The sequence below is a fragment of the Apteryx rowi genome, unplaced genomic scaffold (genome assembly GCF_003343035.1).
Source record: "Apteryx rowi isolate R43461 unplaced genomic scaffold, aptRow1 scaffold_251, whole genome shotgun sequence".
Taxonomy (NCBI): Eukaryota; Metazoa; Chordata; class Aves; order Apterygiformes; family Apterygidae; genus Apteryx; species Apteryx rowi.
In genome coordinates this window covers 111798-131667 of record NW_020448875.1, presented here as the reverse complement: position 1 = coordinate 131667, position 19870 = coordinate 111798, and the positions used below count along the sequence as shown (strand labels likewise).

The 19870-nt window shown below is 48.7% G+C and overlaps 1 protein-coding gene across 4 annotated transcripts; it reads left to right on the top strand.

The window, feature by feature from the left end:
• The first annotated feature begins 480 nt into the window (after positions 1–480).
• On the top strand, positions 481–18458 carry LOC112966663 (nuclear GTPase SLIP-GC-like). Of its 4 annotated transcripts, XM_026067011.1 has the most exons (20): positions 523–545; positions 627–702; positions 1101–1201; positions 1771–1866; positions 2354–2468; positions 3154–3376; positions 4044–4256; positions 4815–5042; positions 5642–5817; positions 6251–6266; positions 7823–7912; positions 8423–8528; positions 9746–9879; positions 10623–10787; positions 12099–12256; positions 14279–14414; positions 14923–15031; positions 15832–15968; positions 17164–17254; positions 17624–18458. In XM_026067011.1, the coding sequence occupies exons 3-20, from the start codon at positions 1174–1176 to the stop codon at positions 17689–17691; spliced, it is 2289 nt and encodes a 762-aa protein (XP_025922796.1). In that variant the 5' UTR covers positions 523–545; positions 627–702; positions 1101–1173; the 3' UTR covers positions 17692–18458. The 4 variants fall into 4 exon arrangements, with proteins under 4 accessions (XP_025922797.1, XP_025922794.1, XP_025922796.1 ...); XM_026067012.1 differs by lacking the exon at positions 627–702 and having other exon boundaries at positions 481–545; XM_026067009.1 differs by lacking the exon at positions 627–702 and having other exon boundaries at positions 493–545; positions 1071–1201.
• Positions 18459–19870: the final 1412 nt, after the last annotated feature.

Below are 19870 nucleotides of genomic sequence, written 5' to 3'. Positions count from 1 at the left end.
CTCCCGCGCGGGCAGACGGTGCGCTAGCAGCCGCAGGGACTAGGAAGGTTCCCGCCGCGGCCTCGTCGCACGCGCGGCCGGCACGCGGGAGCACGAGGCGAGAGACGGCTCGGGGAGAACCGCGCCGAGCAAAGAGCCGCCCCGCGGGAGACGCGGCCCCCACGGCTCTTTCTACCCGGCGCTTTGGGCAGCTTCTCCCCAAGGTTCCTTTTGGCTGGTGGCTTTTCCAACTTCCATCCCTTGGAGTCACCTGGGATGTTAAAAAAAAAAAAAAAAAACATGCTTGGAGAAGTGCAAATCCAGGAGAAGCTCTCAAATCCAGGGAAGAGCCTGAAGACACGACCTGAAAGCAACCTAAAGAGAAAGGGAGGTTGCTGTTTTTAGAGACGGCTTGGAAGCTGGAAGAGGAAGTAGGTGAGGAGCGGGCAAAGGAGGCTGACCACGGGTCTGCAGAGGGAGGAGTTGCATACGCCCGCAGAGCTTGCTGCAAGGTTTAGTTTCGTTTCTGCTCTGCTGCAGTTCCTGGAATCTCCACAGATCTGAAGGTAAGAACTAGAAATTAATTTTAATTATTTTGCTTTTTTAATTGACTGGCTTTTAAGGTGATAGTTATTCATTATGTACAGGACTCCTACGATCAGCGGCACAGTATGTTTGCGTAGAGGATGTGACAATTTTTTTTCTGCCTAATCCAGTTGCAAGGTAGTTTTTGTTTAATTTTTCCGTGTGCTGGTAAGTCTCCTGTGCCTGTCATTCTCTCTCTGGCTTTTCCAAGCCTCTCTGGCTTTTGCCGCTCTCGCTCACTCAAAATCATGTAGCAACGCAGGAAATGCAGCTGGTCCTATTCCCAGGGATGCTTTAAGGTGAAGCCACAGCGTCCTGCAAATGAGCTAGAAGCATAAAAATTCGTAAGAATCTTGCCGTGACGCTGAAGGACGTAGCAGCGATGTCCTCCTCAAATGGAGGCCTGGCTGAAGCCTGTAGCTGTGCTCTTCCCTCTCCCTCAGGAGGAGCTTGCAATGCTTTCACCCTTTTCTTTTTTTTCCTTTTTTCTTTTTTTTTTCCTGAAGCCACCACCTTACCTTCTGATCTGCACACAGCCCCGTTTCAAATAAGCAGTCGCAACCCATCGCTCGCTTACGGCCGCCCCTGGTTCGGGGTTAGCGTCTCCCGATGGCAGAGGGAAGACCAGAACAACAAGGTAAGCGGCGATCGTGTCCCGCGAGTGTCCCGGCACCTGTAGAGCAGGGCGTCCCGACTGCTGCAATTTCACGTTCTTCAGCTTGCACCTGATGGAGAAGAGGCCCAGATTTTCACCATTAGCATCTGCTTTCTGAGCTCTGAAATGGGCCTTAGCGCCCCCCCCTCCCCACCCCCCAAAAATCTATTTTTTATTGTTCTGAAACCTGTTTCAATCCCGATTTGCTCATATAGTTTTGGTTCACCCTTGGGCAGCATTTAGGGCTTGGACCACGATGGCATCGTCTGCGCTTGAGTCAAAAGGGGGATTTAAGCTGAAGCAAATAAAGGGAGTTTTGGGATCTCTTACGTAGCCTGCTGTGGGAAATGAGAGCAGGTTCGGGTTAGGTAAGAGGCATCCTGCTCTGAGCTCATCCATTTCAGTCTCCTGGGCGTTTGTGTCTAGCAGTGCCAGCTAACAGGCAAGGTGTTTAAACGGATGCTTTCCCAGTGCCGTCGGGCACGAGCTTTGGCTCGCAAAGTCCCTAGAGAGACTTAAGGTGCTGATGAGCATCCCCTTTCTCTGAAAAGGCAACAACGAAGATGTAACAGAAGAGACTCCCAGGAAAAGGAAGAAGTTCAGCAAATATCAAAATTTTGACGAGGAGCAGGAGGCTCTGAAGAACTGTGAGTATGCATAACTGCAGCTTTTGCTGACCCTGGGGAGCGCGTTTGGAATAAAAACTGCTTTGCACATGAATAAAGTGACCCAGGCTCAGCCGTGGCTTGTGGGACAAAACTGGTCTGCGCGAGATGGTGCCAGCTTAAATTCACGTGGCTGCATCTGCGCTTGCCATGGAAGGGAGTCATCAGCTCAGTGGCTCTCGCACCCTTCTTGTCGCCCCCCCCTTGAAAGGGTAAAGCAGTCCTCCAAGCCAGGGGACACCATCCTTGAGGCTCTTCTTTGCTGGTCTCCTGGCTGCACAAACTGCCCCGCAGAACCGGTGTTTTTGGGGCTGTCCATGCTGCAAATTGCATGCAGAGCGGTCTGCTTGATGCTCACGGACTGYGTTTTGGGGGTCTTCTGTTGAAGACTGCCTAGCTTGGGAGGTGCCACCCTAGGACACGGGGACACAGATGCAGCTCTGATTGTACAACTGTGTCCTCCTTCCAGGCAAAAAGAAGCAAAAGTGTCTAAGGACCATTCTGGATGAGTCCTGCAGGAAGCTGTCAGAATTTCTCTTTCTGCACAGAACACCTGGGACAACAGATGGGTTTGAATATATCAGGTGAGTTGTCAGCCATTTTTTTGCCAAAGGGCATCTTTTGGTTCTTCTGTGGAAAGAGGTGGTCCAGAATTTTTGCCATACTCATGGGCTTTTAAGCCAGCCTGTATTTGTAGGGAAAAGGAGGAAGTGCTGGGCTGGGTGTGCAGCAGATATTTCAGAAAAATGTTCAGGAGCCTTGACAGTTGTGAGATACCTCCGTTTTCAGGAAAGTTCATTCTCTCAGCTGCATGGCCTGTGAACGTATTATTTTCTCAGGTGGCAATCCTTGACACCCCAGGGGTCCACTCCAGCCAAGGAGCACCCCAAAAATCCAGATGCACTCTCCTTCTTGGGCCCAAGGAGAGACTTCTTGTACAGAAGGAGGCCCTGGGTGCAGGCTGGTCTCGCTTTGCAAAGCTTGCTGGAAATCCTTTCCAAAGACAGTAAACCCTGTTTCCTGATAAGATGAAATGCCCATTAGAAGGTGCAAATTTATACAGCCTTGCTATGAGAATGAAGCTGATATGATGTCCAGTGAGTCGCTGGAAAGCTGTCTTTGAATTGGGTATGGAGCATATGTAGGATCCCACAGCTTCCAGCTGAAAGTCTCTTTTGTATATATATAACAAAATGTGCTCCACCTTTTTCAAATACACAAACCTGACGGAGTCATTTAAATCGCCCTTTCTTCTCTCTTCATCCTCAGGAACCGCCTTACGGGCTTGAAGCCAGATATTTTGCTGGATCCCATTTGCATTGGTCTCTTTGGCAGCACTGGAGCTGGGAAAAGCACGTTATTGAATGCTATCATAGAGAAGAATTTCTTCTTGCCGGTGTCTGGGAGCAAAACCTGCACGTCTTGTGTGGTGCAGGTCAACACAAGCCGCAACAAAAATTACGAAGCAAAAATTTACCTTCTGGACGATGAGGCAAGGATAATATTCGTGCTTTTGCCCTTGAAGGAGAAAGGAAAGGAGACTGAGTCACAGAACTGCAGAATGGTTGAGGTTGGAAGGGACCTTTGGAGATCATCTAGTCCAACCTCCCTGTTCAAGCAGGGTCACCTAGAGCACATTGCACAGGATCGCGTCCAGGCGGGTTTTGAATATCTCCAGAGAAGGAGACTCCACAACCTCTCTGGGCAGCCTGCTCCAGTGCTCTGTCACCCTCACAGTGAAGAACTTTTTCCTCACATTCAGATGGACCTTCCTGTGTTTTAGTTTGTGCCCGTTGCCCCTTGTCCTGTCACTGAGCACCAATGAAAATAGTCTGGCCTAGTCTTAGAGGGCTTCTCCAGAGGGAAGTTCAGCCTTCCGGAAGGGACTTGGGGATGGGGGAGAATGTAACACCTGATGGCCAAAGTGTTCCTGAAGAAGCATCCCTGAAGACCCTGGCAGTAGTTCCCACTGATTTAGGTGTGCAAGGAGAGAAGCAATATAACTTCTTCCTTGCTCTCCTATCCTGGAGGCCCAAGACACCTCAGCTGTGCCCATGCGTTGGTTGTCTTGCAGCAGTCTTGCTCAAGCCCCATCCTTCCCCTCCCTCTTGCTGGCACTCAAGCCGTTACCTTTCTGTGTATTTGATCTGTGCCGACAGGAGTGGAAGGATGAGCTGAAGAGTCTGGTGGCACTTATGGAACTGGACGAAGATAGCGAAAAAGACAACGAAGAAGAGGAGAATGAGAATGCTTTGAAGATCCGTGCGATCTACGGGAAAGGAGCTGAAACTAAGACTTATGAAGAGCTGTGTGCGATGAAACCCATCATCAATATTCCCCCTTCAAGATGTATCAGCTTCAAGGAAATTCAAGTGAGTAGCTTGTGCCTTTCCAGGCCAACATGACAAATCGGTTTGTATCTTTGCAAAATACAGCCAGGGACCTTAACTCAGTTACTTCTGTCTCAACTCCAGCAAGTGGGGTCAGTCTCTGGAGCGGACCTATCTCTCTGGGAAGGACACCCAGGCTGGTGATGCAGGTTCCTCTCCAGATCTTGTTAAACTGCATGTCTCCATTGTGTCTATCCCTGTGTGGGTGAGCAGTGCCCAGCAGATTCATGAGGAAGGTGAATCCCGGGTGCCAGATGACCTTGGGGGCCTCCTGTTGTCCACTGAGGGTGGGAGTTGATGTCTTTTCCCCATCTGTTGCGTTCCTGGGGGACGTTCATCCTGCCGGGAAGGGTGCCCCGTCAGTGTTGACAGTGAGGGACCCTGGGGAAATCTTTTTCCTTCTTCATTTTGTAGGGCCCGCACCAAAGAAAGGCGGCTCTGAGTGTCACAACCAGCCATGGAAGGTCATCATGGTTTTCTGGTATCTCTGAAGTTCTTTGCTAAGGATGGATATTTCTTTATTCCTCTGCTGTGTCCTAGGCAGAAGAGCTTTCTAAAAGTTTGGAACCGTATATTCGGGCTCGCAGCATTAACGATGACACAGAACCAGGAATAAGCGAAGAAGACAAAAAGTTGCAATTCTGGCCATTAATCAAAAATGTGGAAGTGACTCTCCCAAGGTCGGATGTGATTCCAGAAGGTGTCATCTTCGTGGATATTCCAGGGACAGGCGATTTCAATAGCAAAAGGGATGCCATGTGGAAAGAGGTGACCGGCAAGCTGTCCTGTGGGGCGGGTGGGAGCACTTGTGGGCTGCAGCTGGGAACTTTTAAAGGCTGCAGAGGTGTTCCTGTCCCAGAAAAATAAGTGAAGGAGAGATTTAGAGTCATCAACAGTACAGTGGGGAACAGGGAAACCTTTTAGCAGAAGGCCCAGAACAGCGTTTCAGTGTATGCTGCAGTGCACGTCTGAACTAATGAGCTTTGCAGCTCAGATATGGTGGAGTTGCTCTACTTGTGGACAGCATCAAAGGCTTGTAGTGTTTCTCCTTTGGCAGTGAGAAGCCTTGCAGGTGCTGATCCTGTATCCATCCTTCTTCCCRCCTGGTGTTAAGCTGCTGCCAAATGCTCTGCAAGGGCAAGCACTGGTGTCCAGTCCAAACTCCCATCAGCTGCAGTGGTGGGTTGTAGGAATTCGTGATGGGAGGCTGAGATCTCCAGCTGGAAATACACTCCTGCAAAGACTGCACATCCTTTTTCTTCAGCCATTTCCTGGGAACTGTAGGTGTTCAGCGTTTCTGGCATTTATTCTTTGCTGATGTTTATCTCTTTTATTTCTGGTCCCTCTTCCCCTACTGCTCCTTGTAGAACATCAACAAATGCGCTGTCATCTGGGTAGTCAGCTCTTTTGAACGTATTCAAGGAGACAAAACCCACGAGAAGCTATTGGGTGAAGGCATGAAAGCTTTCCAGTGTGGGATGTGCAGGGACATTGCCTTGGTGGCCACAAAGTCAGACAGCCTGGACCTAGAGGAATACAGGAGGTAATGAAACAAGCTATCCCTGAAGTCCAGGGGCTGCCAGAGSTGCTTCTGGATATGTATAATATGCCCAAAGGCCATCACTGACTCAGCAGCAGCTGTGTCCTGGGGGAGTCGTGTGTACCAGGGCTAGGGTCAGACTGGAAGAGGAAAAGAAGTGAATCTCCTGCTCTCTTGTGACAGTCTTTTTTTGGCTTCAGGGCATAAGGTATCTTTGGATTGAGAAAAAAGGGGCATTCTTGTAAAGCATTGAGTCCTAGCCATGGCTGGAGCCGAGCTTGGGGTGGGTGATGCTGGTTCTGGCCTGACCTAGCACGACTGTGAACGTGGTGCATCTCGGCACTGTCCTCCGTCCCTTGTGCTTGCAGGAGCTGAGGAGTACAGTCTGCTAAAATGGTCCGAATGTGTAACTTTTGTTTTGTTTTTATCTTTTCAGGGAAAGAAAAAAAGAGGTGAGTATTTTTYAGACTTAAGTTTTGAAGTGTGCAAAGGAGTTAACAAGGAATGCTTTCCAAGAACGCAGATAGGCAGGTCCCTGGTTTGTGTTTCGAAGAAAGATGCAGGCCCTCCATATTTCAATAGAAGCTGTAAGGCTAAATGTGAACTAAAAGATAATTTTTTGCCTGGGGGTCTGAGGAGGACTTGTATCCCCTGAATCTGTTCTGTATCAAAGGCTCGTGTGGACACCCCTAAGGTTTTGGGTGAATAGGATGAAACCAGTTTGGCTCTCAAGTTTAAACAACAAGAGCCCTGTTTTTTCAGCATTTGGGGAATAAGTTCACCACCACCACGAGATTAGATGACCTGTGAGCAGACACACGTGGTAGTGGCCTGAGAGCCAGCAGGCGTTTTCCTCCCAGCTTGTCTTATACTTGTGCCCTTGGGCGATTACCGAGAGCCTCCACTTTCACGTCGGCAAAGCAGCAGCCGTGGATATGAAGTGGTCCCYGCTTGCACAGCCCTAAGAAATGCAAAATACTGGCATTAAGAAAAACTGAGCAGGGCTAGAGCAAGGTGGGGTGGACTCACCCACAAGGTTTTCCTTTTCTGTTTACTTAAGTGTATTTACCTATATGGGCACAATCCCAATAGTCATTCATTAATTTGTCCTCTGTATGCTRCTACAAGGAAGAGACGTTTCTGTTTGTCATATTGATAGCTGTAACAGAATAAGCTACCCAGGGTCCCAGAGAAGTCTGCTGCAGGGCTAGCAATATCTTGAGGTTCGATACCTTGAGTATCATCTGCTTTAAACTAAGGTCAGCCTTTCTACTTCCGTGTTCAACTTTGAATTGTGAATGAGKGATCTGGAAACTAAGATCAAGACAAGCCTTGGTTTAGTGTTTGTCCAGTGAAGTACTTGGAGGTCACCATAATATCAGATTAGATTTCTTTCAGGTCGCAATCTAAATTAACTGTTTACTAGCATTGTCCTTAATATTCCATATAAATTGTCTCCCTAAGAAACCTGGGGTAGTACTTTTAATTCAGAGAGCAAATCAAAACCTGCAAGGAAGGTTGCGTAACTATGCCAAAGTGTGACAATACCAGTATTTTCAGAGAATGAATATTTTATAGCATTACTTTGATACAAGATCTTTTCCTGTTATGCCCCCTCATTATCAGACAGTCTGATTAATATATTCGAGCAAAGGTTACAACACGACTTCATCAGGGTCTAGAAGTATTACACGGGGAGGAGCTGGAATGAGCTAGCAAAAACAGAGCCAATGTGCAAAATTTTAACAAGTTACTGGAGCAGTTTACAAGGAAGCAGAATGGATTCTTCATCCCTTGAAATTGTTTAAGAAAACTGGGGAATTTTCCATATGATCTAATCTGACTTGAACAGAATTGATTGACTTGATGGAGAAACCAGAAACCCCATGCAGTTCTTTGCCTTGTGTTAGGGAGAAACCACACTAGCCCTTTGGCCTTAAAAACTTAGGGATCTATTTGGCATGTTGGGAAATGTGAGTAATAATTCCTATTGCTTTCCCAAACGTAGACGCCGATAACAAATGAACGTGATGCCATCCTAGAAAGGAATGAAACTGTGAAGCAGCAGAAGAGCAAAATGATGAAGAGAAACCTAGAGGTAAGGGCATGGAGAACCTGGACAGGGTTGGTCTGCATTGTGAATCTCCCCTTTTGAGATTTTGATAGCACGTCTGTAGCTCATTCTTGTAATATTCATTAATAAATGTTTTCCATGAAGTCTGATCATTATCTAGCAGCTTCTGATTGCTTCCAAACTCTCCCTTATCTCTCTGTTTGGGACTGACTGGTCTTCCTAGTCATCTCCAGTTTAATTTTCTGCCATACGCAAGAAATCTAGAAAGTAATTTGGTTACCAGGATGACCCTTGATTCGGAATTTGTTTCATAAAAAGTAAGAACCCAAATCAACTCACTCTACTGTAGGCAGAGAAGGAAGGAGCCCAGCAACACCAGCAGGGTGAGCTTGGAGCTGGTCCATGACATGAGTGTGGTTGCCCAAGAATGCACCAGCAATTACTATACACTAATTAATATATTAAAACACATGTGCCTGAGCTGCTGTGCCACTAGCAGATGGCACATGTAAGGCTGGTATGTGTATGTTGCAGAAAAAACTTCCCAGCAGCTCCGAAGTTCTGCAAAAGGCGGATCTTGTGTACACAGTCAGCGCYCGGGAGTACTGGCAGGGGAAGAAGCTCAGCAAGGAGGAAACAGGTGACATTCGGGTTTTCTCTCTGCGCAAAGCATGCAGTTGGTCTCTGAATGCTTGTTGCCCCAAGCAGACCGTGGAGGTGTTGGCACGAATCCCCAGTCCTGGTGCTGGAACAGGGTGGTCCGTTCAGCAGAGGGCACAGGGTTGCATGGCCACAGCGGAGGGAGCAGTGGTGGAACAGGACGGTGGCAGGAGGAGGGAGGCAACAAGGACGCAAGGTGCAAAGAATAATGTCCTGGCTTAGAAAGACCCTCAGGAGTTACCTTATTGTTTTTTCCTCCTCAAGTTTRTTGATAAAAATATCAAATAGTATGGAGCTGACCCCTTGAGCACACCTTGGCCTTGCACCACCATAATCATTCTTCATTAGAAGTAGTGTGTTGAGCTCTTTCCCCACTTTATAAATCATTCAGTATRTGCCATGTTGAATCGACAGCATTCTTGTTCCTGGCTCTGAAGATTATACAATGCTAAATACCTTGCATTGCAGCTTGGCACTTAAAGTTATCAACCATTCTCGGAATTGCATTAAAACAATGTGAAGTGACTTTGACACAATATTTTTTTCCAAAACCCCTTTTGGCTTGGCATGAGTTTTTTTCCTGTTCTTTCCTGTTTTGAAAGACTCCCCCCCTCCCCCCTCCATTTTCAGTCAGCTCGATGCTGGAGTGCTGGGTCTATAATTATTCTAGTACCTTTTTATCCTAATATTAACTTTTTTCCAGTCCTTCAGAACTAGGATCTATTACTATAATAAGGCTACGGACATCAGCATGAGCCTACACTGGCGCTGTATTTATCTAGTCCTTTGCTTATCTACAGAAATATTTTTCAGTGCATTTTTGCTGGTGCAACCTCCTGTCCCCAAGGTGCACTTATGGTGCTGTGGAGCCAAACCAGGTTGAGGTGACCCTGCACGTGCCCCCATATGCCCACCTTGTGCTCTGATGGACCAGCGTTGTGCCTGTGTGGCTATGTGCTGAACCAGTCCAGGGAGCTGACGCAACTGAAACGGCCCCTTAACGTCTTTTCTGGTCACCTAGGACCTCTCGTYGGCCTTCTCAGGGCACCGAAAGGGACTGCAAGACACAGATTGTGRAATGTTGATCTCCCAGAYGTTCTGCAGGAGAAAYGAGTTTCCACRGGGTTTTTAAGAGGATTTTAAGAGKGTTCCATGGGGTTCTTGCACTTCTAACTCAACCTATTTGCATGATTTCAGAGATCCCAAAGCTGAGGGAGTACATCCGAAAGTTTTATGTATCAGAGAAGAGGAAGGTGCTAATGGATTATGTACAAGAGACTTTGGTCATTTTTAAACTGATTCAGAGTCTCAGCTCCAACCAAGACAAACAGGTTTGTCGAGAACAGCTTTAGTAAATATTGTGATTTATTTTTTTTCATTGCTGRGCAGGCTCCAGACAGGCCTTTCTCCTTTCCTATGCCTTTGAGCAGGCAGGGTGTGCCATCTCCTTCTTGCATGACGCATAAAMTACATTGCAGTGGGCAGACGAGGGTGTTGATGCACGGGTGCCCCGGATGGTTGCTCAACTGCGTCTCCTACGCCCTTCCCAAAAAGGAGTATCACAGGCCATCCCTTAGCTCCCGGTGGTAGAGGGGAACAGTTTTGCACAGGCGTTTCTGAGCAATGTCCCTGGAGTGGGGGAAGTGGCYGTGAACCCACCGTAGGCTGCCKGTGGGGCAGCACTGCTTGCAGTGAYTGAATCAGGGTGCGCGTAGGGCAAACTTGCCTCTTACTCTGCAATGCAGGGAAAGGAAAAGTCATGCAGRGGTGGAAAAAAAATGCAGAATTTTCCCAAATCTGGTGCTGGAAGGTTGCCTAAAGTGCCCCTCTCTACACCCCCTCCTCTGCCAACCCAGGGTTTATGGCTCAGTAATGAGTCCAGAGGAAAAATCTCTCCCAGAACTGCCGTCACGGCCCCTTTCATCACCCCAGGGAATTTTTGGACATTGCTAATCTAAGCCTAACTCACCCTGAGCCTGCCTCACAGTTTCTAGATGGAAGAGATGCAGGGATATGTTTCGGTTGCTTCCAGCATGYGTTCAGTGATTTGTTCTCTCTTGTCCTTTCATTTCAGCATTTGCACGTGAAAAAAAATGTCTTGAAAGACTTCATTATGGGGAAGATCAGTGAGCTGGAGAAAGATATTGAGAAATGTTTTGTACCTATGGAACAGCCACTCAATGAAGGTGTAAATGAAGCAAAAAAGTCGTATGAGAAAATTATGCACAAGTTCCTTAAAGTGGGTATAAAGCAGTATATTTTGAATTCTAGAATAATTTAATGAGGAAAGGACCTCTGGAGGTCTGCAGTCCAACCTCCTGATGGGTAACACCGAAGCTATGTCTGGTTGTCCAGGGCCTTGTCCAGGCAAGTCCTGAAAAATCTCCAAGGAGAGAGTGTCCACAACCTCTTTCAGCCTCTGTTCCAATGTTTCACTGCTCACATTGCAAAAGTTTTCCTTATATCTGGCAGGGATTTTTCTTTCCTGAAACGTGTGACCATTGTCTCTTGTGCCTTTGCTGCATGCCTCTGAGAAGAGTCTGTCTCCTTCTCCTCTATAACCCACTTTAGGTAGTCGYAGGCATCAGCAAGATCCCCCTCTTGGCCTTCTCTTCTCCAGGCTGTCACACCCTCCGTGTGCATCATATTCCCATGTCTAAGAGATTTAGTCAGTGTCTTTCGTTCTCCGGTCAGCAGCACACTCTGCTAGCCATTCCTCCTCTGCTGCTTGCCAACTGCTGGCAAATACTCTGAGATCAGAGAGTGATCGGTGGGTGGACGATGTGCCCAGCGTGTTCAGAGCACCCTCGAAGCCTCCTGAACACCTGCTTGCTGTTTCGCAGGCTAAGCTGGTGCACAACATGGACAGAGAATGCTCAAATATAGCTCAGGATGAAGAGACATGCTGGGCTGGGTGGCATTGGTGTCCTTCAAACAACCAGACCAGTGGGGTTTCTCTTTGATCCTGGGCATATGGAGAGGGGTAACACAGGAGATGGGGCACATCTGTACACCAGGGCAGAYTCTCTGTGTGACCTTGGAGGGTCAGACCCACACAGGGACACTGAAGGGATGGAAATGCTTCATTTCCAGCATTAGATCCTCTGAAGCCCTGTTGGGTTGCTGCTCATGGCTCAAGGCACCATAGCTCAAGGACAAATTTCCTCCCAGCGCTGAATGTCTTCTGCTGCACATGCTCAGTTTTGCTTAAGCATCAGCAAGTCATATTTCTTTGTGCGTCTCGGTAGGAAGACTTAGCTGGGTGGTAACTGGCCCTTGCAGTGTCTTGGGGGATCTCCAGATGTGGAGACCGTGACTTGTTTTCTCCTTTCCAAACCGTCTGGAATTTGCAAAGGAAAAAGGGGAATGTTCAAGGTTATGTGTCCTGGTGGTATTCAGCTGAGGTSTGGAGAGAGGCATGCGTTAAGACACAGCCCAGGGCCCTTGTCCAGCATGCTGGAGCTCCGATCTCCTGGGGTTACTGTAGTGCGAATCACAATCAGGCATCTGTCCTGTACTCATTTTATTCCTTGTGTTTCCTCTCCTGCAGCGAGACCGTGGGTACCAAGGCTATCACARGACGCTGAAAGCCGTGTGCCTGAAGAACGGTGTGTACGCCTCCCGGATCTTTGACCGGATAGACATCAACGAATCTCTGGCTCAGCCCATCTATGAGAAGATTGACATGAATTTTGGACAAATATTCAGGTGAGAGACTCTTGTCCCTGCTTGAAATCGAACTGTGCAGAAAGGGATCCTGAGGTGCCATAGCTCTTTCGCTGTCCTGCAGCAAGACAGCTGTGTCCACCCTACTTCTGACAGATGTTTGTCTAACCTAGTCTTATATGTCTCCAGTAATGACCACCTACGTAACCTMCTCTGGTGCTTCACAAACCCTCGTATTAGAAAACTTCTCCTAATGTCTAACTTTAATGTCCCATAACGCAGGTTAAACCTCTGGCTTTTTGTTTTATTCCTCAGGGTTATGGCAGTAGGCTAATGTTTTCTGCTTTTCAGTGGCTTTTGTTGCGTTTGAAGCCTCCTGTATTTCCCCTCAGTCTTCTCTTGTTTGAACAAGTCACGTTTTTTCTGTCTGCTTGTCATTTGTTTTCGTGACTTCTCGTCGCTCTTGTTGCCCGTCTCTGAATCATCTCCCAGCTGTCTGCAGCTCTTCCTCRTGCAGAATTTGTCACTCTGACGTGCGGCTCTGGCTGATACCGCCCAGCCCACCGCTGTCTGTCCTTTCTTTGCTTACTCCCATCTTTACAGGAATGGGGATTTGGCTGTGATTTGTGCCTTCCAAGGAGCTGTCGGGGCTCTAGCTTCTCCTCAACGAGTCCTTTGGTTCTTCCCTCCACCGCTGACTCTTTTGCTCCGCCGCAGAGGGACGGGCCCTCGTTGGGACCGTAGGAGAGGAAGTCACGTTCTGGTTCTTGCATCACTGCGCTCTCCACCGTATCTCAACGTTGTTATTTGTACCGAGGAGCAGGGGGAATCCCCTTTGCTAAGGAGGGGCTGAAGCCAGCTAGAGCAGCTTAACGTTGCTAGCAGATTACGCGTAGGTACACAAGCGCACGCTCACGGGATAGAGTGAGGTCACGCGGGAAATAGTTAGCGAYAGTGTTTAGCAAGAGAAAAGGACAGGCTGGTGATAGGGCACAGGGCTTGTTCAGACAAGTGTATTGACTAGCAGCTGCTTGCACTTGATCAGCCTCTTTTATCCRCCCTTTCTTTCCCTTTTCTCATGCTAGTTCTTCCCCATCCACCTCGATCCCTCTCTTTCTCTGCCCCAGATAAATTACTAACCTCTAATCACGTTTTCTCTAAGGATCCCAAATTTGCTACTTGCGCACCCAGTCTTTGTRTTTCTGATATCATTACCTGTGGTATCTCGGTCTTGCATGGTATTGCTGATAGAGCATTACCTGGGCCCTGCTGGCCTTGCAAGACTCCCCCAGAGGYCCCGAAGACGCCCTTTCAGTTATCTGCGAGGTCTGACCGTCCCTCATAGACCTCCCTCTTAACCACCCGTGAGACCCAGCYGTCTCTCAGGGCGCTGTTAACTTTTGTCTGCTTCTCACTCTTTTGTGTGTTATGATCAGCAGCTGCTTGTGGCGTGTCCAGTAGTTTCTCGGGGTCTGCTCCATTAGCTAAGCCTCAGACCAAGGTCTGGACATSYGCCTGCATTGCATGCTTTAACACCSTYAGCACAAGAAAGTCTGTTAAGAATGGTGTAAGGTGAAAAGCAGGTTTCCGTCTGCTATGATTTGCATAGTAGACAGAAAAAGGGAAGAACAGTGGGGGACAGGAGAGAGAGTCACTAGAGGAAGGCGAGTGACCGCTGAACAGAGCTAAAATGAAAGCAATTTTTCATCAGTAACTGGCTTAACCTCGAAGAGCGTTGTACATCTGGTAGCTACTGATCGCGGTGTCCAGCAGACCTGGGCAGTGGGGAAATGTCACAGCGCCCCAAAACCTGGGGCATGTCACCTAGCGAGTGACTTCAGGAAGGGACAAGTCGCTGTGTCCAGCGTTTGCTCCTTTTCGAAGGAAGAAGTAAGGAAGGCCACATCGTCAGTCTGGACTAGCTGAAGGTGAAAGAGGTTTACTGCTCCYGGGACCGTGGAAACCTCCCTGCCCTGCTTGCTTTGCCGCAGCCTGCATTACTGCAGCCTCTCCCTCGYCTCCCCTTTTCCTCTGTCATTGCCGATTAATTTATCCCCCTACCAGGATCCAAATGGGCACCCGGGCCACCCTGAAAGCCAACCTGGTTGCGTTCAGATGCGCAGTGCAGCAGAAGCTGAGGGAAACAGAGACGAAGAAATTGGTGGCTGACACCTGCCGGCTCGAGTTCCTCGAGCAGGAGGTATGCTTGCGTCGGGAGGGGATGCGCCTGAAACGTGCACGCTCAGATCCTCYGACCTGGGCATGAGAACTGCCCTGCTGCCCGTCCCGCTCCGGCCCGGGGGAGTCCCACGAGGGACTGTGCAAATGAGAACGGGCTATAGGAGAAGGGAAAGGAGGGGAGCGTAGTCTTTGTAGGACCTGCGGAGGTGATTAGCTCTGTGTCAAGATGCTGGGTGGGTGAGGAAGAGGCATATGAGCAGCTCTGCCTTGTTTTTAGCAAGCGTGGTGTTCAGGAAGGTAYGGAGTTGATGTATTTGTTCTTAAATTGTGGCATAACCTTCCCAGCTGGACAGCTTCCACATTAATTCAGAGCACGATGGAAAGGTGATGCCCRTTGACACCATCGTCTGCTGAATGCTGAACTTTAATTTAGATTGTCTTTATGAGACCAGTATTATGAGGTTGTTAGCTTAGATGATTTATGTGATTGAAACGACAGTGGCAAACACCTCAAGCTATTCTTGCAGATAGACTTCATCATCAGTGAGACTGAAAAAGTCATCCTCCAGAGGAAAGCAGATATTTATCACTCCCTCTCAGCRTCCATTCAAAAGGACCTGCTGCTATGTTATGAAGGTATGAGCAGTCACCTTTTTTTTTTTCATTTTGTACTGAAAGTTCTTTCGATTTTTATAAAATAATCCTAACAAGGGCTCAGAAGAAGAGTCCAGGCTTACAGTCTGCTTATTGAAAGTCTGGGAACAAAGATCAAAAAGGTGATATGTTAGTCATCAACTCAGAGAGATTTTTGAAGTCCCAAGTGGATCATGCTCAAATATGGAAAATTAGCTGCCTGATTTATTCTAATTTGCTTATTCTTGTAAATTAAAGATTTTTTCTAGCATTAATTCATTCTTGTTTAGATATCTTTGAAGGAAGGAGCGTGAAGGATGCTAAAGTAAAAAGCTCATGAATTTGTTACTGCCTTGTTTTTACATCAGTAGGTGGCATACTCAGAAAATGAAAAAGTGAAAAAAGCAAGATCCAGAAATCATTCATGTTTGCTTTAGAAAGACACCTGAATTATTCGATTAGTGGATTCTGAAAATGGACTGTCAGTCTTGACACCAGTAAATAGTCACACCTAGCCCTGAGAAGAAAGGATCCTGGGCATGGGTGACCTCCAGTACAGCAGTGTAAAATGTTGCCTTAATGGCTCATCCTCTGAAAACATTTACAAAGTCTGAGAGAAAAGGCGGTGGAGGGAAGTCAGCTCGGTTACTGCACGTCACTGGCACTAGTTGAGCCAGCTTGGCCTCTTTCTGCAGAAGACCGGGGCTYTCACCATTTTCCTTTCCCAAATCAAAGCACCAGCCCTTCTCCCCACATCCGTCTTGGATCTGGATATCATTGTGACTGTTCCCACTTTACCACAGAGGCTGCTAAGATAAGAGGACCACAAGCGTATCAAAGGATGCAAAATGTCATTAACCAAGGTCTAAAGAATAAGGTGGAAGGGGGAATGTTTGAAAAAGCAAAGGAGGAAATGAAATGCRAGTTCCAGAAACTGAAGGTAAGTCGTGCATCTTCCTCTTCTGGAGGGATTTCTTTACAGTAGTGGACAGTGCTCTGGGGACAGAGGACAGTATCCCGAAAAGGACTGCCTCATGCTMAGGCTTATGGCCAAAGATGCTGAAAAATGCTGCCTGGGAAACTATCCAAGGGATATTTTGATTGCACCTGTGCTAGTAACCTGAACAGAGCCAGGGAAAGGACTTGGGATGCATCTGAAGTGCGACTATCGCACGGGACACCGGGAGAACGACCCTGACGTCTTTGTGACTTGGGCCGAATCGTCCTGCCCCAAACCGTCCCCAGGCAGGCTCAGGGCTTTGCACGGGGTCCCGTCYCCAGGGACAGTCTGGACGGGCCCCCAGTTTGGGGAGGGAGTTTCACGCTGCGAGGGCACTGCCGCYGTCGACGCTGGCGTTGCTTTTTGCGGCAGGAGTCACCTGAGACCCGTCKCCGGTGGTGCCCAGAAGCGTTATTAATGTTATTAATCCATAACGGCTGCTCACCAGTATTGACCGCCCCTTAGTGCAAGGCACTAATTGCAGGTCTGAGCCCTGTCCTCAGGCGTCTGCATACAAACTCCTAGCTCGACCGGCAGTCATCATCCGTAATTGACAACTACAGCACTCCTTTTCCCAAATTAACGCTCGTACTTAGCGCTGGGTAAACACCTTAGAGTATCAAATGCTAAAAGCTGCCATCTCCACACCTGAAGGCACTGCAGTCCCTGCAGGCAGCAACAGTTTTCTGGGCTAAGCAGTTTCCCAGRTGGCAGCTCATACGTTGGAGCTGCAGAGTCAAATCCTACAATGGCCAGTTCTGTCCTTCACTGTTTTGGGTTAGGTGCTCTGCTCTGCCCTGAAAAGCAGTACGAAAATATTTCGCCTTTCCCATTTCCGAGCCATCGACCGGCTCTGCGAGATGCCCTCTCCTTCACGCACATCCTAACTAGCAACAGCAAAGAGCCCATGCAGATGTGGGCAGCATTTGCCGCTGTGCAACCACGCTGCTTTCGGCGGTCGTGGGGGTGCGTGGTGATGGGACRACCTGGGTGCGACCAAGTGGGGCCGCGGAGGAGCCCGTCTGGGGCTACGGGGCTGGGGGTGCCCCCGCGGGAACCAACCGGGGCTGCCGGGCTGAGGAGCCCGGAGCCCTGTCCCCTCCTGCTGATGCGCTCGGCAATGCGACGGCTGCAGGTGGAGATCACCAGGAAGCTGGAGAAGGACTTTTCTGACGTGCTCAGCCTCGCCTTCTGTCCGTGGGATGAGCTGGATGGGAAGCTGCCAGGTATGGTCCAAGCTCTCCCCTCTGGGACGCCTGGGCTGGGTGGGAGATGCCTTTGCCTGGGAGCGAGTGGGTTTTGGGGACAGAGGTTGTCGTGGCCCAAGGGCGGCAGGGACCATCCACGTCTATAAGCTCCAAGGATAACACAAGCTACCCGTTCTGTGGGGGTCTATGGGATGGCAACGTGTTTGGTGATAGGGCAAAAACCACCCGAACGTCTTCATTTACAATTTAACACAGCCAAGCTTGTTCCCAAACAGCTGGATGGAGGACTGTGCCATATTGCTRTGGCGTAGGCAAGGCAAGTGGGAAGTTTATCATGAACGTGGGGCACCTGTCAGGTTGTCTTTAAGGTCCTGTTCTTTTTTGCAGACTTGCAGCAGGAATTCTTCTTCATCAGCATGATACATGAGGAGCTGCAGGCAGCTAGAGATGCTTAGAGCGCTGTGGGGCTTGCCTCGAATTAATTGGTTTCGTTATTTGTATTGATGTCTTTCTTTTTTTACTCTGTGCGTTCCTAATGAATCRTTCTGTGTGAATTGCTTCCTCTTAGAAACGCTTTTGTAAAARTGAGGTGTTTTGTATACATCCTCTCGTCCCTAGTCACCTCCCGCACAGACCCACACGTGCAAAAGGGGCTCAGGTGTCCCCAGACACCATGGTATCTCTGGGAGCTGGCTTGGACCTCCTGGTCCAAGACTTTCTCACCCAGGAAAATAGTTAGAAAGGGAGTTTAATGAGAAGAMAGGAGTGACTGTGCTGATCAGGCTCAGGGCATCCTCAGACAAGTGTCCTGACCAGGAACTGCTTATACCCAACCAGCCCCTTTTTTCCCCCTATCCTGCTATTTTCCCACGCTTGTTCCTCCCCCAAACCACMTTGGTCTCCCCCTTTCCCCACCTTTGGTTCCTCCCCTGAGCATCCCAYAGTGAGTCTTGTGCAATTCCAAAACRCTCTTCCCTTGCATCCCGCAGTGCGTCCCAGATGCCCCCGGSAGGAGGTGGGTCGGGGGCTTCGTGTCTCTGATGGGTGATCGGGGCTCCTCTGCTTGCYGCCGTGCCTCTGCGCCCCTTCGTGCGTGTGGGGATGAGCCTTTTATCACATAACCCAACGTGCTCCCATACCAAATATGTTCTGATTTTCCCTGCCAGGCTTATATCTCTTTCGATACTTTGGATTTTACTGACAGAATTAAAAAAWAATAATAATTCAGAACAAACTTGCTTCTGTTTCGCTTGTTCCTGTGAAAGCCGTACTTGGGTATAACTGGCCCCAAAGAGCTGCTCGGGAGGCGCTTTGCCTCTGCGAAATAAWGTGATGAAAAGTGACAGTTGTGGAAAGTGATGGCCGTAAAAAATGGGCCCTAAAGGTACTCTCTTACCCCAGGGCTTGGGAGATGGCCCGTGAAAAGAAGCTGAGGGAGCTGAGCTCAGCCCGGAGGAGTCTTTTCCCACCACCTAAAGGGGTTACAGAGAAGACAGAGCCATACTCTCCTCGGAGGCATGGAGAGGAAGGACTGGGGCAATAGGGACAAGCTCCAACTTGCAATGCTAGCTAGAAATAAGAAAAAAATCTTTCCCTTGAGAATGGTGGACAGGGCCCAGATAGGCTGTGGCATCTCCATCCTACTTGGACAACCTCATCAGACTTTGACGTTAGTCTTGCTTGTAGCCGGAGGCTGGACCACAGACCTCCAAAGGTCCTTTCCAACCAAAGGTGTTCTAGGATTCGATATGTATTTGGCCCCTTCCTTTTTTCACATATTTTCCAGAAGCTGGGAGGCAAAGCAGCTGGGGTGAGTCTTCATGGCAGAGTTCTCCTAAGTTTCTGGACAATTTCCGTGSCTGCAGAGTCTCTTGCACATCTTAACCTGGACATGGAGGTAGTTTAAATCTGCTTGGCTTTCCTAGAAGTCAGATAAATTTCGACTTGCAGAGGCACCAGTAGCGTCAAGCTGCACAGAGAAGAGAGATAAGGACACAGTCATAGAGCAGAGGCTGAGTCATAGAGCAGAGGTTGAGTCATAGAGCAGAGGTTGGAGTGTACTTCCATAAAAAATACGTACTTTGCGCCCATAGAAAACCCCACAGATCGCAATTGCTCTCTGCAGCCCTTCTTGCACAACTGAGCAACCCCTCAGCCCCCCAGATTTCTTGCCTTTTTGGTAAGGGCTGACCCAGAATAAGACTGGGTATGAGGGAAGCCAGTGTGGTCTCCCTCAGAAAGCTAAATTTTGGTCCTGCGGCTCCCATAAACCAGAGTCAGAGCTTCTTCCTATTCTTGCTCCAGCTGGAAGTTAAATGCTGGTGTCCATTCTTCTGCCAGCCGACACGTCTCCATTTCCCTTGCTTTATGTTGCTGAGGTTGAAGCRCAGCAGAAATGACTGTCCGTAGAGGAGCATTTTGTTATAAAGATACCTGCCACGTGCAACAGCTTGCTGTGCAACCTGGGTGACTGGCTGAGCCGAGCAGGGWGGAAAAACCACCTGTTTGGGTCCTGAAAACAGAAAAGCCCTGCCTCTGAAGGCTTTTCTGCGACGTTAGCTGTAAGCTATGTAATAATCTGGTAGGTCTCCCGCTTGCTGTTGACGTGGCCATGATCAGCGTCTAGCTAAGCGT